Source organism: Pundamilia nyererei, unplaced genomic scaffold (assembly GCF_000239375.1).
Source record: "Pundamilia nyererei isolate P.nyererei 1_Seehausen unplaced genomic scaffold, PunNye1.0 scaffold00128, whole genome shotgun sequence".
NCBI lineage: Eukaryota > Metazoa > Chordata > Actinopteri > Cichliformes > Cichlidae > Pundamilia > Pundamilia nyererei.
Window position 1 is genome coordinate 81,510 of NW_005187529.1, and position 27,797 is coordinate 109,306.

The 27,797-nt window shown below is 40.5% G+C and overlaps 1 protein-coding gene across 4 annotated transcripts in view; it reads left to right on the top strand.

Annotated features, from left to right (window-relative positions):
* Window positions 1-1,563: 1,563 nt before the first annotated feature.
* The window catches only part of triob (trio Rho guanine nucleotide exchange factor b), a 108,925-nt gene continuing 82,691 nt past the window's right edge, over window positions 1,564-27,797 (top strand). The window contains exons 1-2 of one of the 4 annotated variants that reach the window (XM_013913380.1): window positions 1,564-1,902; window positions 15,780-15,833. In XM_013913380.1, coding sequence (XP_013768834.1) covers window positions 1,833-1,902; window positions 15,780-15,833 — 124 coding nt within the window. In that variant the 5' untranslated portion in view covers window positions 1,564-1,832. The remainder of the gene's footprint in view (window positions 1,903-15,779; window positions 15,834-27,797) is intronic. The other 3 variants (XM_013913379.1, XM_005743129.1, XM_013913375.1) reach the window with 3 other exon arrangements.

Consider the following 27,797-nt stretch of genomic DNA (forward strand, 5'->3'; position numbering starts at 1 on the left):
TAGATAGATAGATAGATAGATAGATAGATAGATAGATAGATAGATAGATAGATAGATAGATAGATAGATAGATAGATAGATAGATAGATAGATTATACAAACTCTGTATCATTTAAAGTATTGCCATGTATAGTTGCACACGACTCAATAAATTTCTGCACCTATTTTCTATCTTTCGAGGAAAATGTAAAGAAATGAGTGGTGGCTCAACACATTTGCACTGTACTGAATTTAACTATATAGCCTCTTAGCTTTCAGCTACTTGAACCATTTCTTAATTTGTTGACCTTATACTGTTTATTCTCAGCTGTTGTATTCAGTTAAACATTTATCAGTTATGGTTAATTTCACAACTTTCATCTCTCCCACCTTCTCCAACCATTCTCTGGCCTACTATCACAGATAACTTGCTAACATGGGTGGTTCTTCAGCTAATAGGCCACCTTGACCTTGCAGGCTATAAAAGTTACCCCAGATGACCTGCCTGATGTATAAGATTCTTGTTATCGACTTCAAGTCATTTGATGACACACTTACTACTAGTTAATTCACTACTTTGAGCTTCTATTCAATTTTAAATGTTTAGGAAGCCGTTTTTAATGCTATTACCTTCCATACCTTTTTATTTCTACTTAACTAGATTTTCTTTCCTTCCTTTCTTTTTATTTATATGTCCAAGTAGGTGACCTAATTGTTCTACTGAAAGTGTAAAAGCACCCCGTTTAGTTCCTGGACTCCTGGGTGAGAGTCACTGGCTTAGTCAATATGCTTACTTTTACAAACAGCGCCAACTGCTGGAGGTAATGAAGTTGCGGAGTCAATTTCTATTCGCAAACATCTCCACCGTGCAGCGCTGCTGACGTCCCGAGGCAATATGTGACGACAACCCCTAGATGGCAGCAGCGTCCCGTTCTTCCAGGACTGAGCTGCAGCTGTCCTGTTGAACTGGGTTAGATTTGTGGGGCAAATGACCTCATGCCGTAGCATCCTCTTCATCACAGAGGAGATGAAGAGAGGATGATGATGTCATTCTCTGCCACGGTCGTTTTCACCCTGTTATAACTAAAAGCGTGGGTGGATTGGCATCACTGAGAGAAGACACGCGACACCTCGCAGCAGCTAAAAGCAAACCGGGAACTAAATGATGCAACACCAGAACTCAGTGACCCTCGTGGACATGTGAAATCGTGTTTTCCTTCGTAAGAATTTCGTTAGAAAGGCCTGGACTATATGAGAAAGTCAGATATGTGAATACAACTTCACTGTGCCGACATGGACATCTGTGCCTCTCCATATCACATCTGATGTAATATCTGAGCTTGAAGCAATTAAAGCATAAATTTCTATGGTATGACTCCCACGCAACCCGCATCAGCACCGCATTAAGTGACGCCTGGGACTGCTGATGTGCTGTGGCGCACACTAAATTTGGGTGGCGCACACTGCACCAAAACCCCCCGAAACGGAATCCCAGGATATCCCACCCCCACCCACCCCTCGAATCGGAATAGCCCTCGTTCCTCAGTCCTCCTATTCCCCTCCTCTTTTACCTCCGCCTTCTCTCATTATCACCCCCTTCCTCCTCCTCCTCCTCCCCGGCTGTCGGCCTCACGTCCCCAACTCGGGAGCGCCGCCGATCGGTCGCCAGGATTTTCCCTTCTCGGCCAAAATGGAGGAGAAGGTCTCTCGCTTAATGAAGAGAGCACCGACTATATGAGCGGATCTGCTTCAATGATCGGCATCAGGACCCGCTTTTGCTGATATAATAGTTCTTGCAGCAACCTAACACTTTGAGGATATCTATCGCTATTTCCGCACAAGCGAGCGCAGCCATGAGCGCAGGAGAGGGGCTAGATGAGGCTGGGAAGGACGCGGCAGACATAGCGGCGTTTTTCAAATCCGGTAAGTCAGAGAAGGGGCGAGTCTCCCTCTAGGAGACCCTGAGCTATCGGCGTGTTCACTGGTGGTCTGCCACATTGTTGCCAAATATGACAAAAAGCAGTGATGGGCGAGATGCAGAGTGCGCGTCGGACGTGCTGGAGAGATGCTCACAGTTTTGTAGTTATTTACCACATTGTAGTCAACCACTCAGTTGTCATGTCGCACCTTTTTTAATGACAACCACCAATCATACCTCCTGAAATATGGGATTTGATTATTATGCAGTGACCCCATTTTGGGTTGGACCAAGCAGCCTAGGCTACAACAAGGTGTGGATGTGATAGAACTAGACCGTGGTCTCCTCGGGCTGAAGGAGTGTTTTGATGCTATACACACACTATCCATCACAAACCCCACCAGATGTGACTCGATCCTTTTGTAAAATTTATTTTCCATGTCTTCAAATAGAGAGAAACACGGGAAGCCAGTAGATGGGGATATTAGCGAACCTCTCTCATCATCTTATGCACTCATAGGCTAGGCCATAGATGCATGTATGGGCAATAGGTTGCACTCTATAGCGTAGAGCCTCCCTGATATGATGGCATCATCACAACAAACAAGGATTGGCCTGCCAGCCTTATCCCTCACCATGGAAATAATGTAAACACTATTTATAGGCCCTAGAGGGCTTTAAGCCTCCTTGATATCAGCCATGCATTAAGATTTAGGTGTCTGTGGCAAACATTTTTTTAATCAGTTTTTGATCTGTCATTTCAGATAACTGGAGTGTCCTTACTCCAGTGATAATAATTCCTTATGTGTTCCACTCTATAGGAAGATCTGTTTTAATCTGTATCTTAAACAGACTTAACACATTCATGATTAAATGTTTTCTTTTTATCCTATTCAGCCTTTATAGCATACCTCTTTAATCGAATCTGACAATCATTAGGCTGACAGTCCAGTATTGGGAGCACCTCTGATACACAAACAGCACAAGCAGCTGTCTCTCTCTCAGCTGTTTCTCTCTCTGACACCTGGTGCCTTTGGGGTCTGCTGTCCACCACATCCACTTGTAGGAACACACACGCTCACACACACTTACACCACTTAAGTGAAAATTATTTGATAAAATGCAGCAGCCTTGCGCTTGCACGTGCGCACTTTTTAAACAGCCGATATAAACCCCATACCTTCTCCTGGATATTGCCTTCCCTGCCAGTCAGACAGTAAGGAATGTTGTCAAAATGGATTGTATTCAAACCCGTTGTTACGGTTGGTTGGATGCCTGCCAATGTATTTTCCTATAGCTGTGTTGTATCAGGCTGGAAAGTTGGCTCAGAGTGAAGTTGGGCTGCTTGGTTGTTTATATAGCAGCAAATGCAGTTCATACAGTATTCATGATGGAGACAGAAATAGGTTATGCCCTCAAGAAACTTTTATGAGAGCCTATTATGAAGAGAAAGTATGGAAAAAGAAGGTTCTGGGAAAACAACAAAATGCATTGTGAATACTGTCGGACAGTTCAAAGGTGAAAGTTACGCTTTTCTTTGCTTTTTGAGACTTTGAAAAATATGCCCAAAAGCACAAAATCATGTGCACTCAAATACATTAATAACCTGAAATCAATCTGACATTGAAAGTGATATATTTTTACCATTTAGCAGTTTCCTCCTTTCAACACTCTTTTATAAATTTCTATGTACAGCTCCTTAAAGCTGATTGATTCATTTATCAATTTCCCTGACCTTTCTTTTTATGTTCTATTTCTATACCTTTTTACTCTCAGCCCAATGCAAACATGTCAATTAATTAATTTGTTCCTGCATGCATAGCTTGAATCCATGCCAGCCCGTTCCATGTTGAAATATTGCCAAACAGCTGCCCATCCTAGTTGATTCTGAATACCTATTTTGGGGATTTGTGTGTGTGAGTGTGTGTCTGTGGGTGCACTGTGGTGCCCTAGTTAGTCAGTGAAGGAAAACAAAAGGTAGCAGATTCTTTTACTGAACCAACACTAAAGTGATCGATGGGCTACCTGAACAGCTTGGTCACTGACTAAGAGTCTGACTTAGAGAAAGACTAACGTCTTTACGATCTGGATAACTATTTAAGCTTGTACATTATGTATAAAGCTGGTGGACTATTTGGATTGAAAGTGATTTGAGTTTCATCAACACATTTACATCCACATCCAGCCCTGGTGTTTAATTCGCCTCACCTGAACGGATAATATTCTCACTGGTCCTCGAAAATACTCAGTGTTCATCTCCGCGTGATTATTTTCAGTGAGCAGATGGTGCTCCATCTCTGAGTCCCACACTGTTGCTGTGGATCACAGCTCAGCCGCTGAGTCACTCTCCGAGGTTTCTTGTGCCACGACTTAGACTCTAATCTCGAAAATGTTGCAACTGGTCAAAGATGAGACATATTCAGCTGCTCAGCTGTTCGAGCATCCGTCAAGATTTTCACCTAACTGCAGAGAAAACCTCATAAGGCATGGCAGTACAATAACACTCCTCATAGTTATATTTAGTTGTTCCCTATCCTTTATATAAATAGCACAATCAGTTGACTATCAGATCAAGAATATGTATTAATACTCCTTTGTTTCCATTTTGAATTTTGGATTGGATCAAGTGTTTGAAGTAAGGCATCATGGTGCAACAGCTGATTACTCGAAAACGTAACTGTGAAAATATTAGGTCATTTGTGATCAAGGCAAGTTGCTCATAACTAAAGATTTCCCTAGATATAGAAGTCAGGAACTGTTCCATATCTTTATCTGTCTAAATGAGCATGAAAGTTGAAAGGATGAGATCTTAGTTTTGAACATGTAACTAATGTAAATAAAGATAAAAAAGCCCAAGAAACATTAAATAAAAGAAAGCCATCATATTAATGTGAAAAAACCATGTCAGTCAAACTCAATAGACTGAAATCCTATAAAATATCAACCATTTCCTGTTTGAAAATGAGTGGGTGGAAGCAAATGCTTATTCATTCCCTATTTAACTCATTATATGTCTGTTCTTGGTTATACAGTCTAATATATACATATACACTATATGTAAATAAATAGAGCTATGTAATACACAGTCCCTCGTTGCAATAATATATGTGTAACTGTGCACTGATCTATAATAAGTTACCTACGCCTATCTAAATATATAGTTTTTTGTAATATATCATTATTAGGGCTGGGCCATATCATACCGTTCACGGTAATACCGGTATAATGTTGGGCAACAATAAGAAAATGAAATATCGCGATAGAATATGGGTAAAATGCGCACGCGCAGTGCCTTTGTTTACGTATGCACATGGCGGAAAAAGCATGGCGGCGATGGAGAATGAGAAGGGCGAAAGCGGATCGTTGAATGAAACAGATGAACCAGAATTGGTTTGTAAAAATGCTGCAACTTCAGTGGTGTGCAACTGGTTTAGCTTTCATCTGTCAGATACACAACAAATCACTATTTTTGCTAGAGCATGCTAGCAGGCCGTCGTTATTACCGTATTTTTATTTTTTTTTCAAAATACGGCACACTTAAAATCAATCCTTTGATTTTTCTGAAAATCGACACTGCCCCTTACTTTAATGCACATCAAAAACAGCTGCTTGTTTAAGTAAAAATACATTGATGGGGTTTTTTTTGCACTAATAAAGTAGTCGAGTTGTAAAGTATTTTGTCTAGTGTCATATATATATCGTCAGTTATATCGTTATTGCAAATTTTCAAATGCATATTGTGATAAATATTTTGGTCATATCGCCCTGCTCTAATTATTATATACAATTATCCTTATTTAATGTGCAATACAACCATTAGTTTGCAACCTAAAAATCCACTCATTGTCAAAATGAGTAAACTTGAAGTGTAGGTCTGTCAAAGAACAGCAATCTTTCTCATGTATATAGTTATTTTCCTGGGTTTGCTGTTAATAATGTAAGAGTGCGTGAGTAAAGTTGGGATTTTAAACTTCTGTTCATTCATTCATTCAGACAATTATAGAACTGGGGTTGCAGTGCTCTGAGTTTGCAGTGAGTATTGCATGTTCTACATTACAAGTTGTGCAAAATGCAAATCATTATCCAGTTTGACTTCTACAAATATTGACCAATAAGTGTTATTTCATGCTTAAATGACTCTATTCCATGTAATGTCATACATACAGCATGTCTGTCATTAAGATGTGCAGCCAATTTCTAATTTGGCAGATTGCTGAATAGAGTCTTCTGTATTCCATATGGCCAGTGATGTGACACTTGCATCACTAGCAATATGAGCCAACAAATCAGATTATGTTGCAACCCATCATATCTTCTGATTAACCGCTTTCAAATACATTAAGGCGCTTTGGGGCAAGCCTTACTGGCAAGACAAAAAATAAAACTGGGATGATGGTATATTATAAAAGGCATTAATTCATATAGTCTTTTGAGTGATGCTAAATGAAGTTACTGGCCCTGCGCAATACTATTATTGTACAGAGCTGCACTGTGAAACTCAATTGGCGTAAAAGCAACCAGATGTATGTTGGAAGAAGGTCCAATAACTGTCAAAACATCTTGCATTAGAGCCATATTCCCAGTCTGCAGTCAACTACATTGGTCATAGGACTGGCATCTTTAGTCATAATATCAATAAACTATAGGGTTTAGTACGGTAGGGCAATATGGCCAAAAATATTTATCATGATATATATTTGAAAATTTGCGATAACAATATAACTGACGATATAATTGATGTGAAACAAAATACTTTACAACTCGACAACTTTATCAGCGCAAAAAACCCCCCCATCAATTTTATTTCACCTAAACAAGCAGCTGTTTTTTATGTGCATTAAAGCTATATAAAAATTTTACAGTGCAAATGCAAATTCCTTGCTGACAGTTTAACCAAAAGGCATTTCCAGTGAAAATGGGCGGAAATATCCTCAGCATAACCATGTATAATATCCACAAAAGTTAAAAAGAGGTGCTTAGCAACATGAAACTGCAGTGTGCCAAATAAATAAGTCAAATACGTATTTTTCTGGCGCATTAAGTGAAACAAAACAGTCAGATTAGTCAAACCATCAAACCATACTCAACTCATTCTTCTTGCTTCCTCCACTTCCATACCATTGATTCATTAATTCTGAATTCTGTCACAGCTGCTCTATTCCCATGTTCTACTGCACGACTGAGTTTAAAATCCGCTTCATACGCATGTCTCTTAACAGGTGCCATTTTGGGATCCTTATACACACACAATACGGTAATATTAGGTTGAAGCACAGTACGTATTACTCCAAGTGGCTCCTGACTATGGTAGACATAATGCAAAGTCGTAACTAAAACATTTTTTGACAGATTTTTGAGCGCCATGTACAAAATAATGTGCTTTGGTGGCTATATGACAGACAAAAACCAAAGCAGTTCCACATCACTGAAGCTGCACCATTTTTACAAACCAATTCTGGTTCATCTGTATCATTCATTCAATGATCTGCTTTTGCCCTACTCATTCTCCATAGCCGCCATGCCTTTTCCGTCATTTGCATATGAAAACAAAGGCACTGCGCATGCGCGTTTTACTCATATTCTATCGCGATATTTCATTTTCTTATCATTGCCCAACATTATAACAGTATTACCGTGATATGGCCCAGCCCTAGGGTTTAGGTTTTTTGCAAAGATCTACTTTTTATGGCATGAACAACTATTTGCAGTTGTTGTGCTTGTACTGTTAAAAACATATAGTAAGCATAATAAATGTTGTCTTTGTTAATACTATATACAAGACATACATATATTATCAAGTTAGGTTTGCTGTCAGCCAAATTTAGGTAACTCATTTTGGTTTGCTAGCTAACCCTTTGGCTAATGCTAACATAATAGTATGGCAACTTCACTGGCCAGTTGCAATGCTGATTCCAGACCACGATTATTATCATGATGTAGGAACAACACCAACATTGGGACATCAGATCTTGGACTATTAGGGACTATTATGACAACCTTGTACTGCATAGACAAGTTTACAGAATCATACCAGCGACTGACTAAACAACAGTGATACTTACTGAGGCTCCGTCCATGTTGCTTTTAATGGCTTGTCCCTCAGTAATTCTTGCATTAAGACTAGAATCAAAATGCTTCAATCATTATTACCAGTATCAGTCTGACATTAAAGTGAGACATTTCTCTCCGTGCCCAAAGTGAACCCAGTGACCTCTGCCAGTGCAGGCTGCAATAGCAGCCAGATCACTGAGCAGTGATTCTTTATTTTCGTTGAGCACACTCGCAATCGATGGAAGCATAACGACCTAGCGTTTCCTCGCAGACTCAAGCGTAAATCTTATATAATCATGTAGATGAGGAAGAGAACTTCAACAGACAGTGCAGTATGCATCTTAAAACATGCAGTGTGTACTGAGAGAAACGGCAGAGTGAAGGCAAAGAGAAACAGATTGAAGAAAGTGAATGTAAATGTGGGATTGAGGGGAACTGGAGTGAGATCCAGAAAGAGAGGACATGACATACTTAGAGGGACAAAAAAACCCTTCAGTCATCAAATTATAGATCTGAGGCTTGGGTGGAGTACACCCTGCAAAATGTAGGCTACTCTGGTCTTGAGGCTGAGACCTTACGGTCGCTTCTCGGAGCAGCTTAATTGGCAGTTGGTCAGAGTTAAAGACTGTAAGCTTAGATTGGCAGTGCCTGTGCTGCTAAATCAGCCGGCACTGCTTAAAGAGTCTGTTAGGTAAACTTCCACAGAAAAACAGGACGAGTTTGAAAAACATAGATATCCCTATGCTTTTTGTAAAATGCTAGTTACACAAGGACAAAATAACAATCTCTTTCATGGCAGCATTTGTGTTTGCAATCACAAGAAACAGGCTGATAAGTAGCTTTGCCTTCCTTAACGCTGGGATATATGAGTGTATTTCAGTGTTGCACAGAGTAACAACATGAACCAACATTTTTATATGTGAAACGTTACTTTAGAACTAGGGGTTTAGAGCAATTGACTAGTGGTAAACATTGGTAACACTTTTGTCTGCCTTGCAAATGTGATAAAAATAAAGCATCCTCATTCTGTGTCACTGTATACAAATAAATAAAAAAAAAACCCTAAATTATAGTGCTGTCAGCATTAATCTTGTTAAAATGACGTTAACGCCATAAACACATTAATGCCACAAATCGAGTCAGCGAGTTAACGCAGAGCTCCCCGTGCGTGGGGCTGCACAGCATCAATGCATTAGCGCGGTTAGCTCGTTAACGCTTTGGCGCGGTTAGCTCGTTAATGGCTTAGCGCCGTGCAGCCCCACGTAAGGGGCGATCCGCATTAACTCGCTAACGGAGATTTGTGGCGTTAATGCGGTTATGGAGTTTACGTCATTTTTACAAGATTAATGCTGACAGCACTACTAAATAATCATTTTTCTTTTATTTTAACTCTTCTTTATTAGCCATCATCAGCTGATTATACCGTCCAATGCCAAATAAGGCAGTGGTCAAGAATTAGTACCTTGGTAATAGTTAAAAATCAGTAAAAGAAGCCAAAATGACAACAACCAATAAACTATTTGTTAAATAAGTGTGACGCAGCAGAGAAAACCAGGGTAAAGTCCAAGATTGACTTGTAGCATGTTTGCAGATCAAATTTTTAACTCCACTGGCTTTACAAGCAACTGTCGATCAATCATAATCCACATAGTGCCACAGGCTAAAGATGGAGAAGCTGTCAGCAAAAAGGGGGGAAATTTTGCTGGTTGAATGACTGGCCGGGTCGCAGTCCAAGGTTTGTGTGGCTGCACTCATCAGGGTGTTTTCCTCCTAGCCGACCTCCTTGTGGGACAAAGATTTGGAGTAAAACTGTGTGTTATTTAGACTTCATGCATCAGAAAACTATTCAGTAAACTGCATTTTTTTGGCATAGTTTTAAGACATATTTTCAAAAAGTCTTAAGATAGCAAACATTCGAAATATTGGAAAGTCCAGTTATTCTTCATTGCGTCATTGCTTGGCCGTTTTTATTCGCAGCAGAGATTCTCCGTATCTTTGGCCGACGTGTACATTTTTACTCGCGTGCTCGTCAGAAATGTTAGAACCTTTGCTCTAAAGCCAACAGTTAAGACGCTGTCCACAAAACATGCAGATTATGTATATTAAATGCCAACATCTCGAAGCCAGGAAATGTTTTAGGCTGTTTTCAGAGCGCTTGCTTGAAAACAAAGTGATACAAACTGGACCAAAAGGAGTGCTTATGAACTTGAGTTCTCTCAAATTGGTCATTTAATACTGTATACTTTCGGTTTTTGTACCATAAGTAATAAATATTTGCACATTCATGCTGAGCCTTACAGTAAGTTTTTAACCATTTATGCTTGTTTATCATCTGCTGAACGTCCAAATCTTCCGTCAAAATCCAATTATCTTTCACAGGTGTGCAAGCAACAGCGTATTCCAAAATTAATTCTCCATGTAAGAGAGAGATAACAGACCCATAAATCAGTTGTGCACAGCCAGTAAGCAAAAACTGGCCCACCATAGGGTCCGATCTAACCCACTGAGTAGCTTTACAGTGTGTTTAAGGCATTAATAATTCCTAATTTCAATTTAAAGCATTGGCAGTGTAGTGAGACTTATATAGGAGTCAAACTGTATGGAAAGTATTTAATCCCTGATATTAGCAAATTGAATTTAAACAGATGTACTAATTTTCCCCCTTAAACATATATGTTGCAGTGGAGTGGCATTTATGTTCCATCCCACTTGTGATCAAATTGAGCAAGTATGTGCAATAAACAGACCAGATGCTGGTGCCTGTGTGCCTGAAATACCCTCACAAAGTTGCTGATATGGCTAATAAAGAGTTAATCCTCCACTTACTGTGAATTTATATAAAAAGCCTACTGTACACTGTATTATAAGGGCCAGATATCGGGATCCATTTCTAAGAGTTTTATGGCAAAGACAATCAAGAAGGGTGCACAGCGAGGCAATTACCTGTTTTACAGCCAGACCATGCTGATCGATCTCATCAAAGGCTCTCGACCTTTTTGAGAGTCGTAATACACTCCATCACGCCAAGTTATTGATTGTTGTAAAATGTCACGTACATCTGTGGAGTCGCTTTGAAGACACACCGACATGGCCTGGGCCATTACGTTAACACAGGAAATGTGGAAGTACGTGCCGCGGTTGTTTCAGCTTTAATGAAGCCAATCAAACTTTTCAGTTTGCCATTTATTTTCTTGAGTTAATTTGAGTTAAGGTCTTGAGTGAAACTACGCTGCCTTATTTTGCACCGTGACAGAGATCACGTTCGTTCATTTAAAGTGGTTAACAGGAAAATTATCCAGAAAGATCAGCTGAGTATTTGTGCACATATGTGAATGGCATCGGTTACTAGTGTCAAGTCAATTACCAGGAATTCCAGTACGTTCGTCTTGTGTTCTAACACATGCACATTCATATACATATGACACACACATGCACATAGGTATAAATCACTACATCCCACCCACGTCGCCCCGGGCTTATGAAGCACAGGGGGGGTTGGGTGGATGAAGGAGGATTGCAGGTCATAAAAATAAGCTGTGGGTTCGTCTCTGTGTCTTCTGCAAATCCCCCATCTGATAAGAGCGAAGCCTATCACTCAACTGCAGTCTCCCACTCGTTCTGTCCTTTTTCATTCCTTTCCTCGCCTCCTCCACTTCTCTCCCACACAGCCTTCCATCATTACTTCAGACCTCGCTTCTGCTCAGGGTTGTAATATATCCAAGTAATGATCTTTTATTGTAATATTCAGATCTTCTGTTTGCAAGTCCCACCACATCTAATTCCATTCTTTTCTTGTACCTTCAGTAACCGAGACACCAATGCAGAGATTATAAAATGCTTTACATCGTCATATGAAGTTCCATATGTTCATAAACGAAAATATGATTCTTCCTTTCTCAAGCTTTCTGCTTATACCCTCCCTTATCTCATCTCTCTTTCAGGCAAAGGTAGTATCTGAATGTGGAGTCTTTTAAGTCAGGAGCATCATGCAATGCTTTGTGTCTCAGTTTTACTTTCACCAAAAGCACTTTGAGAAAAAAAAAACACGAGCAATGACTCATGAGGCCAGTGCTCTGCTTGAGTTCTGGGGGTATTTTTTTAAATACTTTTTGAGAGAAAGGTTGCATGTCAAGTGTCAGGCAGTGTGCTATTTTTTTCCATTCATAAAACCAGTTAGCGAGAGTACCAGTTGCTTTTCCTGCGTAGAGTTAGAAAGAAAAGGAGGCCTCATTCTTGCACTGTGCACTCTAGTTTCTTGCTTTTAAAAAAATTACAGCTCCTAATTTAAGTCTTTCTGTTGAATTTTATATGAGGCTGATGGCAGTAACTTTAAATAATTGATATTCTGTCACACACACAGAAGCACACATGCAAAAGCTGCATTCATGAAACTTCATATACTGTTACCGCGGTGATCACATTGACAAAAAAAACCCTCGGACTTCATTAAAAACACAGAAACCCTCTAGAAGAAGGGCCAAAGCCATCTGTATTCTCAGAGACTACTGAGGTCCTTTGATATATGCCGGATGATGCTCAGGAAGTTTTATGAGTCTGTGGTGGCCAGTGCCATTGTCTGCGCTGTGGTGCAATGGATAGCAACAGACTCAATAAACTGACCTACAAGGTCAGTGATGCTGTGGGTGTGGAGCTCGACTCTCTGACAGCGGTTTCAGAAAGGAGGATGCTGTCCAAGTTACGGACAGTATTTAACGATCTATTACATCTTCTCTGTGAAGGTTCTCAGTCATCCAGGTCATCGTAGTCTAAGGAGCTTGGAAAGAAAAGCGTCTGGACGTCTTTAAGTTGCTTGAAGACGTTTCACCTCTCATCCGAGAAGCTTCTTCAGTTCTAAGGTCAAATGATGGAGAGTCCCAGATTTAAGCCCTGTGGGAGTATCCCCCCCAAGGGGGACAATGGACCCCCTAATGATCCTCTACCTAATCACATGACCCAAGGTGTGAAAACGGGTGTAGGTCACAATCAGACAGGGTTTTGGGTGAGCCCATTGTGAAACCTGGCCCCACCCTATCATGTGATTTCCTGAGGTCAGATGGCCCAGGATGTGAGTGGGTGTTAAGGCGTCTGTGAAGGGATCTCAAAACTGGATTATAGATGGCAGACAGTTGGTGTCACCATTTGACCCTAGAACTGAAGAAGCTTCTCGGATGAGAGGTGAAACGTTTTCAAGCAACTTAAAGAAGTCCAGACGCTTTTCTTTCCAAGCTTCTTAGTTTACACCCTCTCCTGGAAAGCCACAGTAGCACGGTCAGCAAAAGACTCATTCTACCACGATGTACCGCAGAACAGCACAGGAAAGCATTCCTACCTACTGCAATTAAACTTTACATCTCCTCCTTATGACATCTGGACTATTTTTCACTTGTAATATCTTGCTTATATTGTACATAGTGTTGTTAACTTTGGAATATTTAATTTAACACTTTTCCTATTTATGCTTAAGCTGATTCTGATAATATACCCGTTCTCTTTACTGCTCTTCTCTGCATGTTTTACTTTCTTTAGCAGGCAAGTCAAGAGCGCTCTTTAGTCAGCATGAAAACAACAAATCGGACTAAAGTGCATCATGGGCTCAGCTTTGGTAAAATCAAAGCACAGCTTGCAGAGTGTGTTTGCATACATGTGTGAGCTTGTGTGCTGCCCGTGACTGCTTGTCTTCTGCCAACAGCTGTACTTACTCTGTCCAGCAGGAACTGTGTAGTCTCTCTTCCCCTCACAAACAGACTGACTCTGCATCATTCACCCTTGCTTTGAAGGCAGCAGCAGGCTCTGATCTGTGTTGCGTGAACAGTGCCAGCCCAGTGCTCCTCGGACTTAGCCGACAAAGCCTCTCTGCCTTTATATAAAATGGGTTGAGGATCAAACTAACATACCATCCTAATGTATAGGCTTGCAGAAGTACTGGTTCTTGCTTCTGCTGTTGTCGAATTTACACATGCACTCAAATGAATTTGATTGGTCACACTTAGTGGTGCACGATTTCACTTTTTTCCCCCTCTCTCTTTTCCTACACGATCACAAAAACAGGCACAGGATTTAGGTTAACATCTTTCTATATCATCGTTGCTCTAAAAGGGTTTTCCTCTGTTTTCCCTTTTGTAAACATGACATTTCTCTTATATTAATTCTCTTACATTAAATAATCTGCATTATTTATTCTCTAGAAGTTCATTTGTGCAGATTTTGGAGAAATCTGGATAGTTCCTACTTACTTTAAAACCTCCTAACAGCTTGACCTTGTCCTCAGGTACAAGTAAAGATTCTTTCAATTATTTTTAACCTAGTGGTTTGTTTATTTCACAGTATTTGGTAGACGTTACCTTCTGTTTTGTGTTCCCTTTGGCGTCTCCGACTGCCTGTCTGTCTCTCGCAGGCTGCTGTGCATGCATGTATATATAAGCTCTTGAAAATTCTGTTAGTGCTTTTCACTGGACCAAAAACTTTATCTACACTGTACAAAATGAAGCGTACTGTGCGTGAACAGGTGCTTACTGTAATCCTGGCTAGGCGACAGCATATGCCAGGCTGTTCTTTTCATAAAGGAGTCCAGGAAAAGTTAGAGTGAAGGACTAAGCTGCCCCTCTCCTCTCCTCTCTGTTATCTTTTGCCACTATAGTGTACAACTAGTGAGCGACCCAGAAAGAGTTTCTCAGTCTTCTACAGGCTACAAGATGATTTGGTCATTTGGTCCAGCTGTTACCTGCACTGACTTCTGGGAAACTTCTATTACAGTCTGGAGTCATTTCATTCATTTTTATTTATTTTCAAGGGTTTATGTCATCGGCATGGAATGTCTCTCACATCAGTGTTCCCTTTGAAGTAATGTTGCCTTATTTATTTATGTATGAATTTGGCAAAATTAGATTTGTGTGCTGGATGTGTGGACTAGGAGAGGATCCATTATGAATGAGTCATTATTGATTATTTTATCCTGAATTAATTGAGGTGCTCAAACTGACATTATTGATTCCAGCTTAGCAGTTTGGGCAGACCAAATTTCTCTCAACTGTAGTGTTACACGCTTAGCATAGAAATTGCCAAGCACGCAGCTTTGCTTTTTCACATATCTGGTTGAATAATTTTATCTCCTTAAAGATGGTTTCTCAGGCAGTAGATACTATGGTATCAGCTGTACTTGGTATCTTTTAAGTTAATTCACTTATCAGTGCTGGGTGTCCTACATGTGTGTGAGCGAATGTCTAAGCGTGTGTTTAAGAGCACAGAAAAACCTATATTCTTGATAAATACAGATAACACATATAGTAGCACATTTATAAATCTATGTAAACATGCACGCGCGTGTGTGTTTGTTTACATATCTTTGTGGGAAACAAAAACTGGGATGTTACTATACTTGTGGGACCAACAGCCGTTATGGGGACAAAATACCTGTCTGCATGAGTTTGAAGACATTTTTGAGACTCAAAATATTTTTTTTAGTATCAGCTTTACAATCAGGTTATGTTTAGGGTATGTGATTAGGGAAAGCATTATGTCAGGTAGATGTCCCCACTAAGATATGAAAACACAACTTTGTGTGTGTGTGTGTGTGTGTGTGTAGAACTGCGTACAAAATGTCTGATGGCGTTTAATCTCAGGGTGGGTCTGTCCAGATATGCAGATCAAAGGGCTCCTCTCGAATTGCTCACTCGCTCTCATTTGTAATCCCAAGGCTTTAATGTTTGGACACTAGAACATGATGAAGGTCATGCTGCTGCTTTAGTGGGTCACTGGGCAGTCCTTTAGCTCTATATTTCCTTTCTTAAAATTTCTCTCTCCCTCTCTCATTTTTATCTCTGTCTCTTTTTAGATTGCTCTCTTCCAAAATGTGAATCCAAACTGGATGGCCCCGGTCAAACTTCAGGTAGGTCACGAGGGACTAATCAGAAATCCCTTTACAGAGGGGAATAGATGCACATGATCTCTTAACGTCCCGTGAATCTCGCAGTTAGCGATCACAAAATAAGTTCTACATAATCTCATTTGTCCCACATCAAACAGAATTCCACGAAAGCCTCAGAGGTCTGTAAAATGCACATTTGTGTTTGTAAAGACTTCTATAGCCAAAGAAGGAAGGCTCACACTTAAAATGCTCTCCAGTTTAGCGTGGCTGGGACAGCATAGTTTTATAGTATATGTATTTGTGTGGGTAGAAGAGAGGCAGTGTTGAAACCCCCAAAACATGGCTCACACCATATACTATGTCCACTTTAAATAAAATGTTGTCTTCCATCAAAGCTCTCTGTGTCCAATCCCATTACACTCATATTCCTCTGTGCATCAGATAGCAACCATGACCTTGTTGCTTCTCAGCCCAATACCCCCAGGACACACATACTAAAAATATATCAAGTCACACTTGCCAGGGTGATTTGTTTTGCAGTATAAGCAGGTCAGTTAAATGGCCCACATTAGTGTATGCACTTAGATCATAGATTATACCATATAAATGTGGGCCTGACTCCCTGGCCCCGGTTCATTCCGTTTAATCGGTATTGGACTAAAACACCAAAAGTGTTTGGACTGTTTCCACAGAGAGTCAGATTTAAATTAAAGGGATTGGTGTAATCCGTGCCAGGAAAGCTGACACAGAGTGACAGAAAGTGCATTTGTGTTGTCATGCTAAGAGTGAATAAAAAAAAGCATATCATGTGGGGTTTTACAGAATTAGAGTGTCATTGTGGGTCATCCAGGGATGAAAAGAAGACTGCTTTTCAATTGACCGTTTGGGCTATTATTCCCTGTTGCCAGAATCTGAATGGGTGTTAATGTGAAAATGATTGGAACAAACCAGCTAAAATCCTGTGAACTTTGAACTTCATTCCTGAAGCTGACACGAAAAAAACTAGAGCTGCTTTGGTGTCTTTGTGTTTCTGTGAAAATCGGGCAGAAATTAAGAAATTGAGCTGCTCACGGCGAATCAAAGGTAATCAGATTGTATTGGCCGCTTATGGCTGATTGTTCATTGTTCATTCTCAATTACTGTGAAGAAAATCATCTTGCTGTTGAATTAAGTGTCAGGTTAGCAAATTGCCTGTAGCAATCTATTACACTGTAACATGAAATTGCAGGTGTCCTTGTGGAAAAGCTTTTGTGCTGATGTGGTGCATTTTAAACATGTATTGTGAATGTTAATGAAGAATACAAGCTTTTACCCTTTACCTGAGTATGTCTGCAGCCCTGTTAGAAAGTGCAAGAGGGTTAAGAATTGTTTAAGCCCGTGTGTGTATATCAGCGTTGGTCAAGTTACTTGAAAACAGTAATTAGTAATTAATTACTGATTACTTTGCCAAAAAAGTAATCCCGTTACTTTACTGATTACTTATTTTCTAAAGTAATTAGTTACTTAGTTACTTTTTAAAAACATGATACACGACCTGAATACGTAATAACACAATAGACCTTTCAGCCCAATTCTATTTTTTATGCATAATCCGTCACATTAAATTGAATCAAATGGAAAGCCTCTTTTTAAAAATTGTATTATGAGTTTTAATCTTTTAATTTTATGCACATTGCATTAAGCAAAAAATTAAATTACACGCAACAGTCTTTGACTTGAAGAAATTCTTTAACATTTAAACCCATTTTCTGCATATTGCAGCATATAAAATAAAATAATGTTTTGGGTTTACACTCACTCTTTCAAATAGATGCAAGTAAAACACAGCAAAACATCAATAAAATCAAAGATTCAGCAGCACTAAGTCCTGTCGCTCTTAAATCTACAGTGGCTTGCAAAAGTATTCGGCCCCCTTGAACTTTTCCACATTTTGTCACATTACAGCCACAAACATAAATCAATTTTAGTGGAATTCCACGTGAAAGACCAACACAAAGTGGTGCACACGTGAGAAGTGGAACGACAATCATACATGATTCCAAACATTTTTTTTACAAATAAATAACTGAAAAGTGGGACTCAGTCCCCTGAGTCAATACTTTGTAGAACCACCTTTTGCTGCAGTTACAGCTGCCCGTCTTTTAGGGTCTGTCTCTACCAGCTTTGCACATCTACAGACTGAAATCTTTGCCCATTCTTCTTTGCAAAACAGCTCCAGCTCAGTCAGATTAGATGGACAGCGTTTGTGAACAGCAGTTTTCAGATCTTGCCACAGATTCTCGGTTGGATTTAGACACCAGACAGGTCAGGGTTAAAGTTATTGAAATTTAAATTTAAAGCAGGCTTAGGCTACAAAAAGATTTCCCAAGCCTTGAACATCCCACGGAGCACTGTTCAAGTGATCATTCAGAAATGGAAGGAGTACGGCACAACTATAAACCTACCAAGACAAGGCCATCCACCTAAACTCACAGGCCGAACAAGGAGAGCGCTGATCAGAAATGCAGCCAAGAGGCCCATGGTGACTCTGGACGAGCTGCAGAGATCTACAGCTCAGGTGGGGGAATCTGTCCATAGGACAACTATTAGTCTTTAGAACTTTTTGGCTAAAATGCTATGTGTGGCGGAAAACTAACACTGCACATCACTCTGAACACACCATCCCCACTGTCAAATATGTTTGTGGCAGCATCATGTTCTGGGAGTGCTTCTCTTCAGCAGGGACAGGGAAGCTGGTCAGAGTTGATGGGAAGATGGATGGAGCCAAATACAGGGCAATCTTGGAAGAAAACCTTTTGGAGTCAGCAAAAGACTTGAGACTGGGGCGGAGGTTCACCTTCCAGCAGGACAACGACCCTAAACATAAAGCCAGAGTTTAAAACAAAACATATCCATGTGTTAGACTGGCCCAGTCAAAGTCCAGATCTAAATCCAATCAAGAATCTGTGGCAAGATCTGAAAACTGCTGTTCATTAATGCTGTCCATTAATCTGACTGAGCTGGAGCTGTTTTGCAAAGAAGAATGGGCAAAGATTTCAGTCTGTAGATTAGCAAAGCTGGTAGAGACAGACCCTAAAAGACTGGCAGCTGTAACTGCAGCAAAAGGTGGTTCTACAAAGTATTGACTCAGGGGACTGAGTCCCACTTTTCAGTTATTTATTTGTAAAAAAAATGTTTGGAATCATGTATGATTTACGTTCCACTTCTCACGTGTACACCACTTTGTGTTGGTCTTTCACGTGGAATTCCAATAAAATTGATTCATGTTTGTGGCTGTAATGTGACAAAATGTGGAAAAGTTCAAGGGGGCCGAATACTTTTGCAAGCCACTGTATTTTCACCTGTTTAGCAGGAGTGGGGATATCGGAGGTTTGCTCGGTGCCGCAGCGGTCATGTCAGTGGGAGGATCCTGAGGTTTCTCTGTAAATTTCACATTCCTGTGGCGGCTTCCTAGATATAAGTTTTATTCCCACGCAGAGTGTACAGTGGACGCTAATGTTTTCGTCACTTTTTACAGAATAAAACTTAAAGTAATGTCAGCACATCCACGCTTTAAACGCTGCATGGTCGCACTCTCTCCCACACTCCATATTTTCCATTGTTGATCTGCGAACATCTGTTGCTGCCACGGGCGTCACATGCTTGTACGGCATCGTCATGAGACACTATCACAAACAAAATCACGACGGTTTAGATGGTTTTTGCAATTAAAATCCACAAAGGAAAACTTTGTGGATTTCTGTTTTAGTTCTCAGTCCATTCCTTTTACTTCACTCATTTTGTTTAAGATAAAATGGGATTGTCAAGCAGGCAGACTGATCAACACTATCATTATGACCCATCATAAGTATTACAAGCACCTGATAAACTCTTTGTGTTACAGTCTAGTCCAACTTCATTGGATGCAAAGAATGCAAGTGCATGTGGACTACCTTACTATTGGAGATATTTTTGAACATAAGACAGCAGTAGCCATTCCTCTGTGAGATAATGAGCTGATGGTCACATGAATTATTGGCCCGTGATGCCCACATGTTGTAAGTTACAACAATGTAGCCCTTTCTGCTGTAGCTTTCCTCATTGTTACAATTTACTTCTCCGTAGAGCCTGGGTACAGCAGTTTTCATGAAAAAATAAAATGTTGTGAGGATATAACAAAAGCTGTGGTTTTCCCACATCTTTGTATGGATGCAGATCTTTCCAAATAAAAATATATAGAGAGAAAACCAAATGTTTTATGTTAGCATTGGCGTATGAAATGGCATCCTAATGAAGAAAAATACTGGATGAAGTCGCTCAATGAAGATATTTGCAGCATCGTGTAGGCCAAGCAGTGGTTCAGAGAAGGGATTCCATTATTAGAATCACACTTATAGCCAATAAACAGAGCCATGTTAGGTAATATTACATAATCTGCATACAGCTATTTTTGAACAACAATAACAGCCTTTCATTCATTGGGAAAGATGCTGCACATTTCATAGAAAGAGAAGATCGATCAGTTATGTTATCATTTAGGTTTAAAAGTGTAAATAATGCTGGGAATTGGTAGATTTTTAGGTCTTGCTTTAGTGGTGAGTGATGTTTCTGCATCCCATAAACTCATGCTAACTTCAACCTTTCTTCAACATCAACCTGCCTCGTCTGTCTGATCTGCCAGCACTCATCTGTTCCACTGGTAGCACGCAGTGCCACACAGGGGCAGGGATCCATCCCGCATCTAAACATTGGTGCTTTTATTCTGCACATACTGTGGAGGTTTACTTCCTTGTTTATATGATCACTTTTCTGTTTTATTAAATTTTTATGCATTGATTTATGCATTAACAGGATTGAGCGTTACAAATTCATTTCAATTTGTCATAGAAGAGGAGATTAAAAAAAATGCATTACTTACAGCCGAGTTTGTAGAAGACACTTAACCACAAAATCACAAGTGTCCCCAAAACACTGTTGCATGCATATGGATTTACAGACTAAGCATGCTTAGAGTAAAGTGTTGGACTATTCCCCAGATATGCTGAGGCTCATTCCAAAATAATCATCTGCAACAGTAGCCAACTGCCAGTTTAGTCAGGATGATTTTCATCTCTTTTTCTGGCCTAATAATTTCTAGCGCAGACAGTCAACAGTGAATTAGATGAGAGCGATTTTCAGTCTTATACTTGTTGACTGAAAAAAAAACAACAACCCTCCTCTCCTCCATTCCTCTCCTCTGATTTCCTCCATATGTTTCTGTTCAGTTTAATTCAGCTGTGAGCTCAGTCTCCCATTCTGCCCATACTGAGCTCACTGTGTGGTTCCTATTGAACTAGGCTTTGAATGCTAACCATGTGCACCACGGGTAAGACGGGCAGGCAGGCTCACTCAGACACACACACACGCACACACACACACACAAACTTCTAAGCAAAGAGGAAGTGGTTTTCTCTGGAGTTCATTGGATCTTTTTTTTCCTCCCCTGCAAAGGCCAGGATTGGAAACACTAAACATTGGAGTGTATAGTGTGTGTGTGTTTGACTGTTTGATTGTTTACTTGCTCTTTTTTCTATCTGGTATCTAAATGAAGCTTTAGCTTCATTTGTAATTAACTTCAACTTAAATGCAGAGAACAGACCAAAAGGGTGAAACAAAAGGTCATGAAAGCTCTAATAAAACAGGCGGCATGAGGAGACAAATGGAAGGCAGCTATACTGTAACCTAAGTTAAGTCTGTAAGTTCACAGATGTACTTCCACAGCACACAATGTGTGTGTTTAATATTGTGGTTTAAAGAAGGGGCTCTCTGAACCTAATTTGAACTATCGTAAAAGCAGATGACTAATTAATCTCACATCTATTGTGTATTCAACAGTGTGCCATAACATTTTATATCTGTCAGTGTAGCTTATGCTATAGCCTAAAAAGTGTGCATAGTGTGGTTAACATCTATGTGTGTAACAGCTACGGCATGCTTAATGTTTAGTATGGCAGGTAGACCTTATACATGCACTACTATGGAACAGGGACTTTGCAAAGTGTTCACTGGAATGTGTAATGAATCACAGCCTCTCAATAATATCGTGGTTTAGAGTTAACTGACTCCCGTGCCGCTACATAGTTATTAGAGTTAAAATGACCAAATTCTTCCTGACAGCTACACACACACACACACACACACACACACACACACACACACACACACACACACACACACACACACACACACACACAAACTCGTGAGATATGATAAAAGAGAGGAAAGCCAGTTAGACTCCCTGTGGTGTCTTACACAGAGACAGCTGGACTCTGCACTCTGCAGTGTGTCTTTGTGAACCTTCTGTGGATTTCTGCATGTGGATGTGTGCATCCTGACCTCTTTTGTACGTGTGCGTATGTGTTTGCGCAGACGACCTTAATTGGATCATGCTGTAGAACACTGGCTGTCTTTCTTTTCTTTTTTTTAAGCGCACAGCTTGCATCCTTCTGTGACAGGATATCAACATAATGATATCTGTTTGGCCGTGCCGCATTTCCGATGGCTGCAAATAATAAGACAATCGAATCCAAAAAGTTTCTTTTTCCAAACCACACTCTGGCTTGTTTAAGCTGGAGCCTATTAGTGAAATGTAGTCTTGTTCTTATTTAATCCATGCACACTGTAGAGTAGATGTTTTTGTCAGTTGATAATGAATTTTGAGCATAGCTTTAAATATCTGTATTACTACTCTTAAAAAGAGTTGGACAGGTTTACTGGAGTTATTAGTTGCTGTCAGAAAAGCTGTCATTATTTGAATAAAAGGATGATGATTAAACTGATTGAAAATGTGCATGTTTTAATGGGTCCAATAGTGTCTGAGATTTATTTTAAAACGTAATAACCACGTAAATTGTAGGAAGTAAATGTGATTGTTTTCTTTATACAATCTTTCTTTATACAGTACTCATTGCCATCATAGAAAGGCAATGATGTAGGTAGGTACCATGTAAAAATAACCCACATTACATCTGGAAATTTACCACCTGAACATTTACTTTTAGAGTTACCCTATATGTTTGAATGTGTTGCTCTAAGGCAGCTGTCCCCAACATTTTTTGTGCCACGGACCGGTTTATGTCCGACAATATTTTCACGGACCGGCCTTTAAAGTGTCGCGGATAAATACAACAAAATAAAACCAGATTTATTCATAACACGTGGGAAAAGACCCAGGGAAACTAAGTTAACGATAAAAACGATAAAACAAAACAAAAAACGCTAAAAATCACTGAAAACCATAAATTTCACACCCAAGCCTCAACTCTCGCGGTCCGGCACCAAACGACTCACGGACTGGTACGGGTCCGTGGTCCGGGGCATGGGGACCGCTGCTTTAAGGGATTTCAGAGCCATTGTGTGGGTGGTGCAGTGGTTATCACTGTCACCAGAAACTTTTCTGCTTGTACCTCTAGGTCAGCTTGAGCCTTTCTGTGCATATTCTCCCTCTCTTAAAGTCCAAAGAGAGGCATGTCAGGTTATTTGGTGGTTCTAAATTGGTTGTAGGATGTCAGAGTGTGCATGGTGCACCTTGCTTTTAACTCTTGTCAGCTGGGATCAGCTACCGCTCCCTCTCCACAACCTATGGACATTCAGACACCTCCAGCTACATCCCAACACTATGACCAATATTCCCTTGAGGATTAGGTCATTCATAGCTTTATCGATATTTGTTTTCCTTATTACCATGCGCTGCTGATCGGGTTTTTCCTGACACATACAAACACGCATGTTAAATGCAGAAATTTACACCGCTGTGCTGTCTGCTAATTGGTTCCATCTGTTGTGAACTGTATCTGGCCTGACGTTCAGGCAGTGAGTTCCTCTGCACTTTTTTTCCCCCTGCACCGTTAACGTCAGGTCCACTCTTTTCATCAGAATCCTCTGTCTGCAAAACTTCATGTTAATAGTAATAAAATACAGATGTATTCCAGACAGCATTTCATTAGAATTTAGATGATGCAGCTCATCTTCAGCAGCTTAGATCCCACCGCGCCTCCTCCCTGTCCTCCACACCATCATATCATTCTCACTTCTCACATCATTATCATCTTGTCCTCTGTCACTTAGCCGGCCTTTTCCTGGAGAGCACTGAAGCATAGGAAGTCAGGGTTTCCATTCTTAACACCCATCCACTCGCCATCAACCTCTTCCCCCTGCGCATCAGCCAATTGCTTGCTGGAAATAGCCATCTCGGGGGAGGGGCTGAACAGGAAGGGGGTGGGGGGTGTATACGTGTGCTTGCTGGTTGCTGCTTGATTCCAGGGATATAAAGGATGCTTGGCTGCTCCGAGGACAGAGGAATATCATTGCAACGCCTGCTCCATCCTTTTCAAAAGGACCATAATTTCACTTTTTGATGCTTGAGCTGCTGCAGGAGCAGTGCTGATCTATGATTTATAACAAAACATCTGATTTCCTGTTCTAAAATTTCTCTTCATTCATTCAAGTGAGCAGTGGGAGCATGGTGTTGGATTTGTTGATAGTAGTTGCATCTGTGCAGTGAACTGGATCATTTTCATGCTGGAATACTGTAGTCAAAGGTTTGTTGCACTGCAGAAATGTGGCAGTTGGACTATTATAGTGATTCCACAGTTCAGTTCAGGCATTTAAGCACATGCAGCGGAACTAATAACGACAGTTTCTCATGAATTAGATTGGTTTATACCCTGCAGGTTTATACTAACATGGAGTCAACACAAGATAAGAGTTGACACTCACTAGAGCAGTGTTTATAATGGAGAGAAACCCAGGTGGTAACGGCTTTAGTTGTTGAAACTTGAAACTTTTTTTTTTAAATGAGAGAGGCTATACAATCTACTATCCTCTGGCTGGAATCCCTCCTGCGCTGGCATGCTGCTTGCTTTGTTGGTCAGCTGACTGACCATCTGGATCATGTCTGTAAAAGCTTGTAAGTATGATAAGATAAAACAAAGCTAGACTGACTTGTTTCAAACACAGCAAAGAAAAATGTTCATCTATTGTTATGTTTGTTTTTTTGCAGATTAATCCAAAACATATGCCTAATGCCCATTAAAAAAATGCATTATTTCCACTGGCAGCGTTTGGATTCCATTAAACTCTGCTGAGCTATGCTTAGAGCTACTTCTCAGCAGTGTCACAACCACCTATTTTTGGTCTGCTGGGTAACTAATGAATGCATGTGAGTCACGAGGCCTTGCCTATCCTCTTGCAAAGGGTTATGTTTACATAGAAAGGGGTGTGGCCACCAGCGAGACCATATATAAAATCTATAAAGGTGTAGCATATCACTTTGCCAGCAGTTCTCAACATAAAAGACAAGTAATAGAGCTGAACCGACTTCAAAGTGAAGATACGAACTTTGAGCGAGCAGCTGGAGTCCACGGTGGTGGTTAAATTAATTTTTTTTTAGGTTTTTAGTTAAAGAGTGGCAACTTAGAGGATACCGGTGAATGTTTACCAGGGGTGCAAGTACAAAAGAGTACTCAAGGTGGTCAAGTTATCAGCCAATGATTTATGCTCAAAGTTTGCCAACAGTGGCTAATATTAGCCACCAAAAACTTCTGCTTGCACCTGAACAAGATAGCCTATAGCTGCTCGGCATATCAAATAACCTGTTCATATTACTCATTGATCAAAACATGAGCAGACAGCGAGCTGTGACCTTCTTGGCAGTGGGGAAAGAAAAAGGGTTTAGTGACCTGTAAGCTTTTAATATGTAAGCTGCTTGTCAATACGGTTTTATACGGCTGGATTATGGGAATATTAGGGCCATTAATGCTGGGAATGTCTGCTTTATTGGTTTCCTGTTACTCATTTAAATTTTGGGAAGAAGCGTTTTTAAGTCGCGCTGTGCTAACTGAAGACAGAAACGCCTGATTTTCAAAGCAGAAAGCCACATAATCAAATAATTTTTTCCATTTTCTCCCCCCTCTCGACATGGCTGCTGATGCACGTATTCTGTGACAGAGTAATAAGTTGTCAGCGCTGTCGACGTAATTTGCCGAACCCAAGACTGATGATATTCCTTTCTTCCAGCGTTAAATGAAAATGTGTTTTTTGAATGACGTCCAGAAATCAAACGCCGTAGCTGAATACTAAAGCTCAAGACGAAAGCGCTCAGCCACTCGCAGTTTTTCCCTGAGGGTGCTGCGTTCCACGTTAAAATGTATACTTTAAGGGCGAATATTTTATTCATCATGGCATCTTGGTACAAAAGCCTTTCAGCTTAGAGATGGAAAAAAGAGCAAGATGCCAGCCAGAGTGTAGGCCCAGGATGTTAAAGAAATCATGCAAATAAAATAATTAACTTGCCCACTGTAATTAGTGGCTTTAGGCGGATTAAGACTAATCAGTTAACAATTCCAATTCATGGCTTTCATGTTGAAAAGATGTTGGAGCTTAAAAAGTGATATATCTCTTTGTTTTTTGCTGGTAAGGAGTTTCCTCCCAGAAACTAATTGGATAAATGCTATCTTCTCAGTTTTAAAATATGTTTATTCCTACCAATGAATAACTGATAAATGCATCTAGTGACCCCTACTGTGTGAGTGTAAAGAGTGCAGGGACTTGTGTTTGTCCCTCCCCATCTCGTTCTCTCTTTTTCTCTCGCAGTAATACTGTCATTTTATGTGTTATTTGCGTCTAATTCTGCGTATCTGCTCTGTGTTAAGTTCATAGGTGCGGTTTGTGTTTACTGTGGAGAAGTTGCGCTGCTAAAAACAGAAAGCATGTATAACATGATTGTGTGTTGCATCCTATCTATATGTAGTCAGGGTGGAGTCTGAATGCAGATGTGGTTCTGAGTTGAGCATGAATTTGAGGCCCCCAAAGTCATAAAAGACCAAAAATGAAATGGCTAGAAGAGAGCAAATTATGAGGAGGCACAAACAAATCCTGAAGTCTTCTTCTGTCTTTTCTCTTATCGTCCCCTACTCCTCGCACCCTTACTTTCTCACCCCCCCTTTCCTCTCAGAGGATGGTTACAAACTGAGACAGTCAGGAGCCTGAACAAACCCTGGAAACATCTAGATGAGATTAGATTTGGGACTGCTCAACTGTCTGAATTGATGTGAAATTTTTCCCTCTGTAGAAACACTGTTGTAAATCAATTGGCATGTTGCAAATATACTCCCACCAGTAAGTGCTGCTTATTCGCTGCATGCGGGTATTTTTTTCACTGCAAAATGTAGCTTTGTGCTCATGCAAAAGAGTGTTTTTTGGTGGTTTTTTTTACATCATTTATCTGAAGCAGAGAGCAAACATGTCACTTTTCTCCTCCTGGTGACTATTGACCACTCTGTTGTGGGGAATCTGTGCATCACTTGAGTATCCATGCGTGTACAATAAGTCAGATGTTCCATAAGATAGTGCGGTGGCGCCTGTTTTTCTAAGCCAGTTGTTTTTCAGGGCTGTGATAACACTGGATAACCATGGGACCCGGTCGGGGCCTCCTGCTGTAGCCCCGTAGTTCCGTGTTTGCTGTGTGTGTACTCAACAGGACACTGGTCTTTGTTGAGGACAAGTCTAGTGAAAATCTACTTACTGGGGGATAGGGTTAGAGGCGATGGGGAGAGGGAGGGTATGATTGGAAATGACTGGGAGAGACTGTTTTGGATTGGGGGAAAAAAGGCAAGGAAGGCCGACGGTGCGATAGGAGAGGGGTAACAGAGAGGGGATGTGCTTAGGAAGTTGGCTGCAGAGGAGCGAAGGATGACAGGAGAAGAGAAAGTGATGCATCTGTGCAACAGGAGCTCATAAACAGTCCACGCAAACTCCCCCTGGACTACATTGACACACGCACACAGATATACATTAGTAACAGTAATGTGCACACACGTGTCTTTCTGTGTCTTCCTCTGGGAGCAGACTCTGACTGCCGAGCTTGTAAACAGGAACTATCCTGCTTTTAGCCAACTGGAGCCCTGCAGGTGCTTACACACGTCATCAAAAAAAAAAAGCTGGATTCGCCTATGATAGTTTTTATCT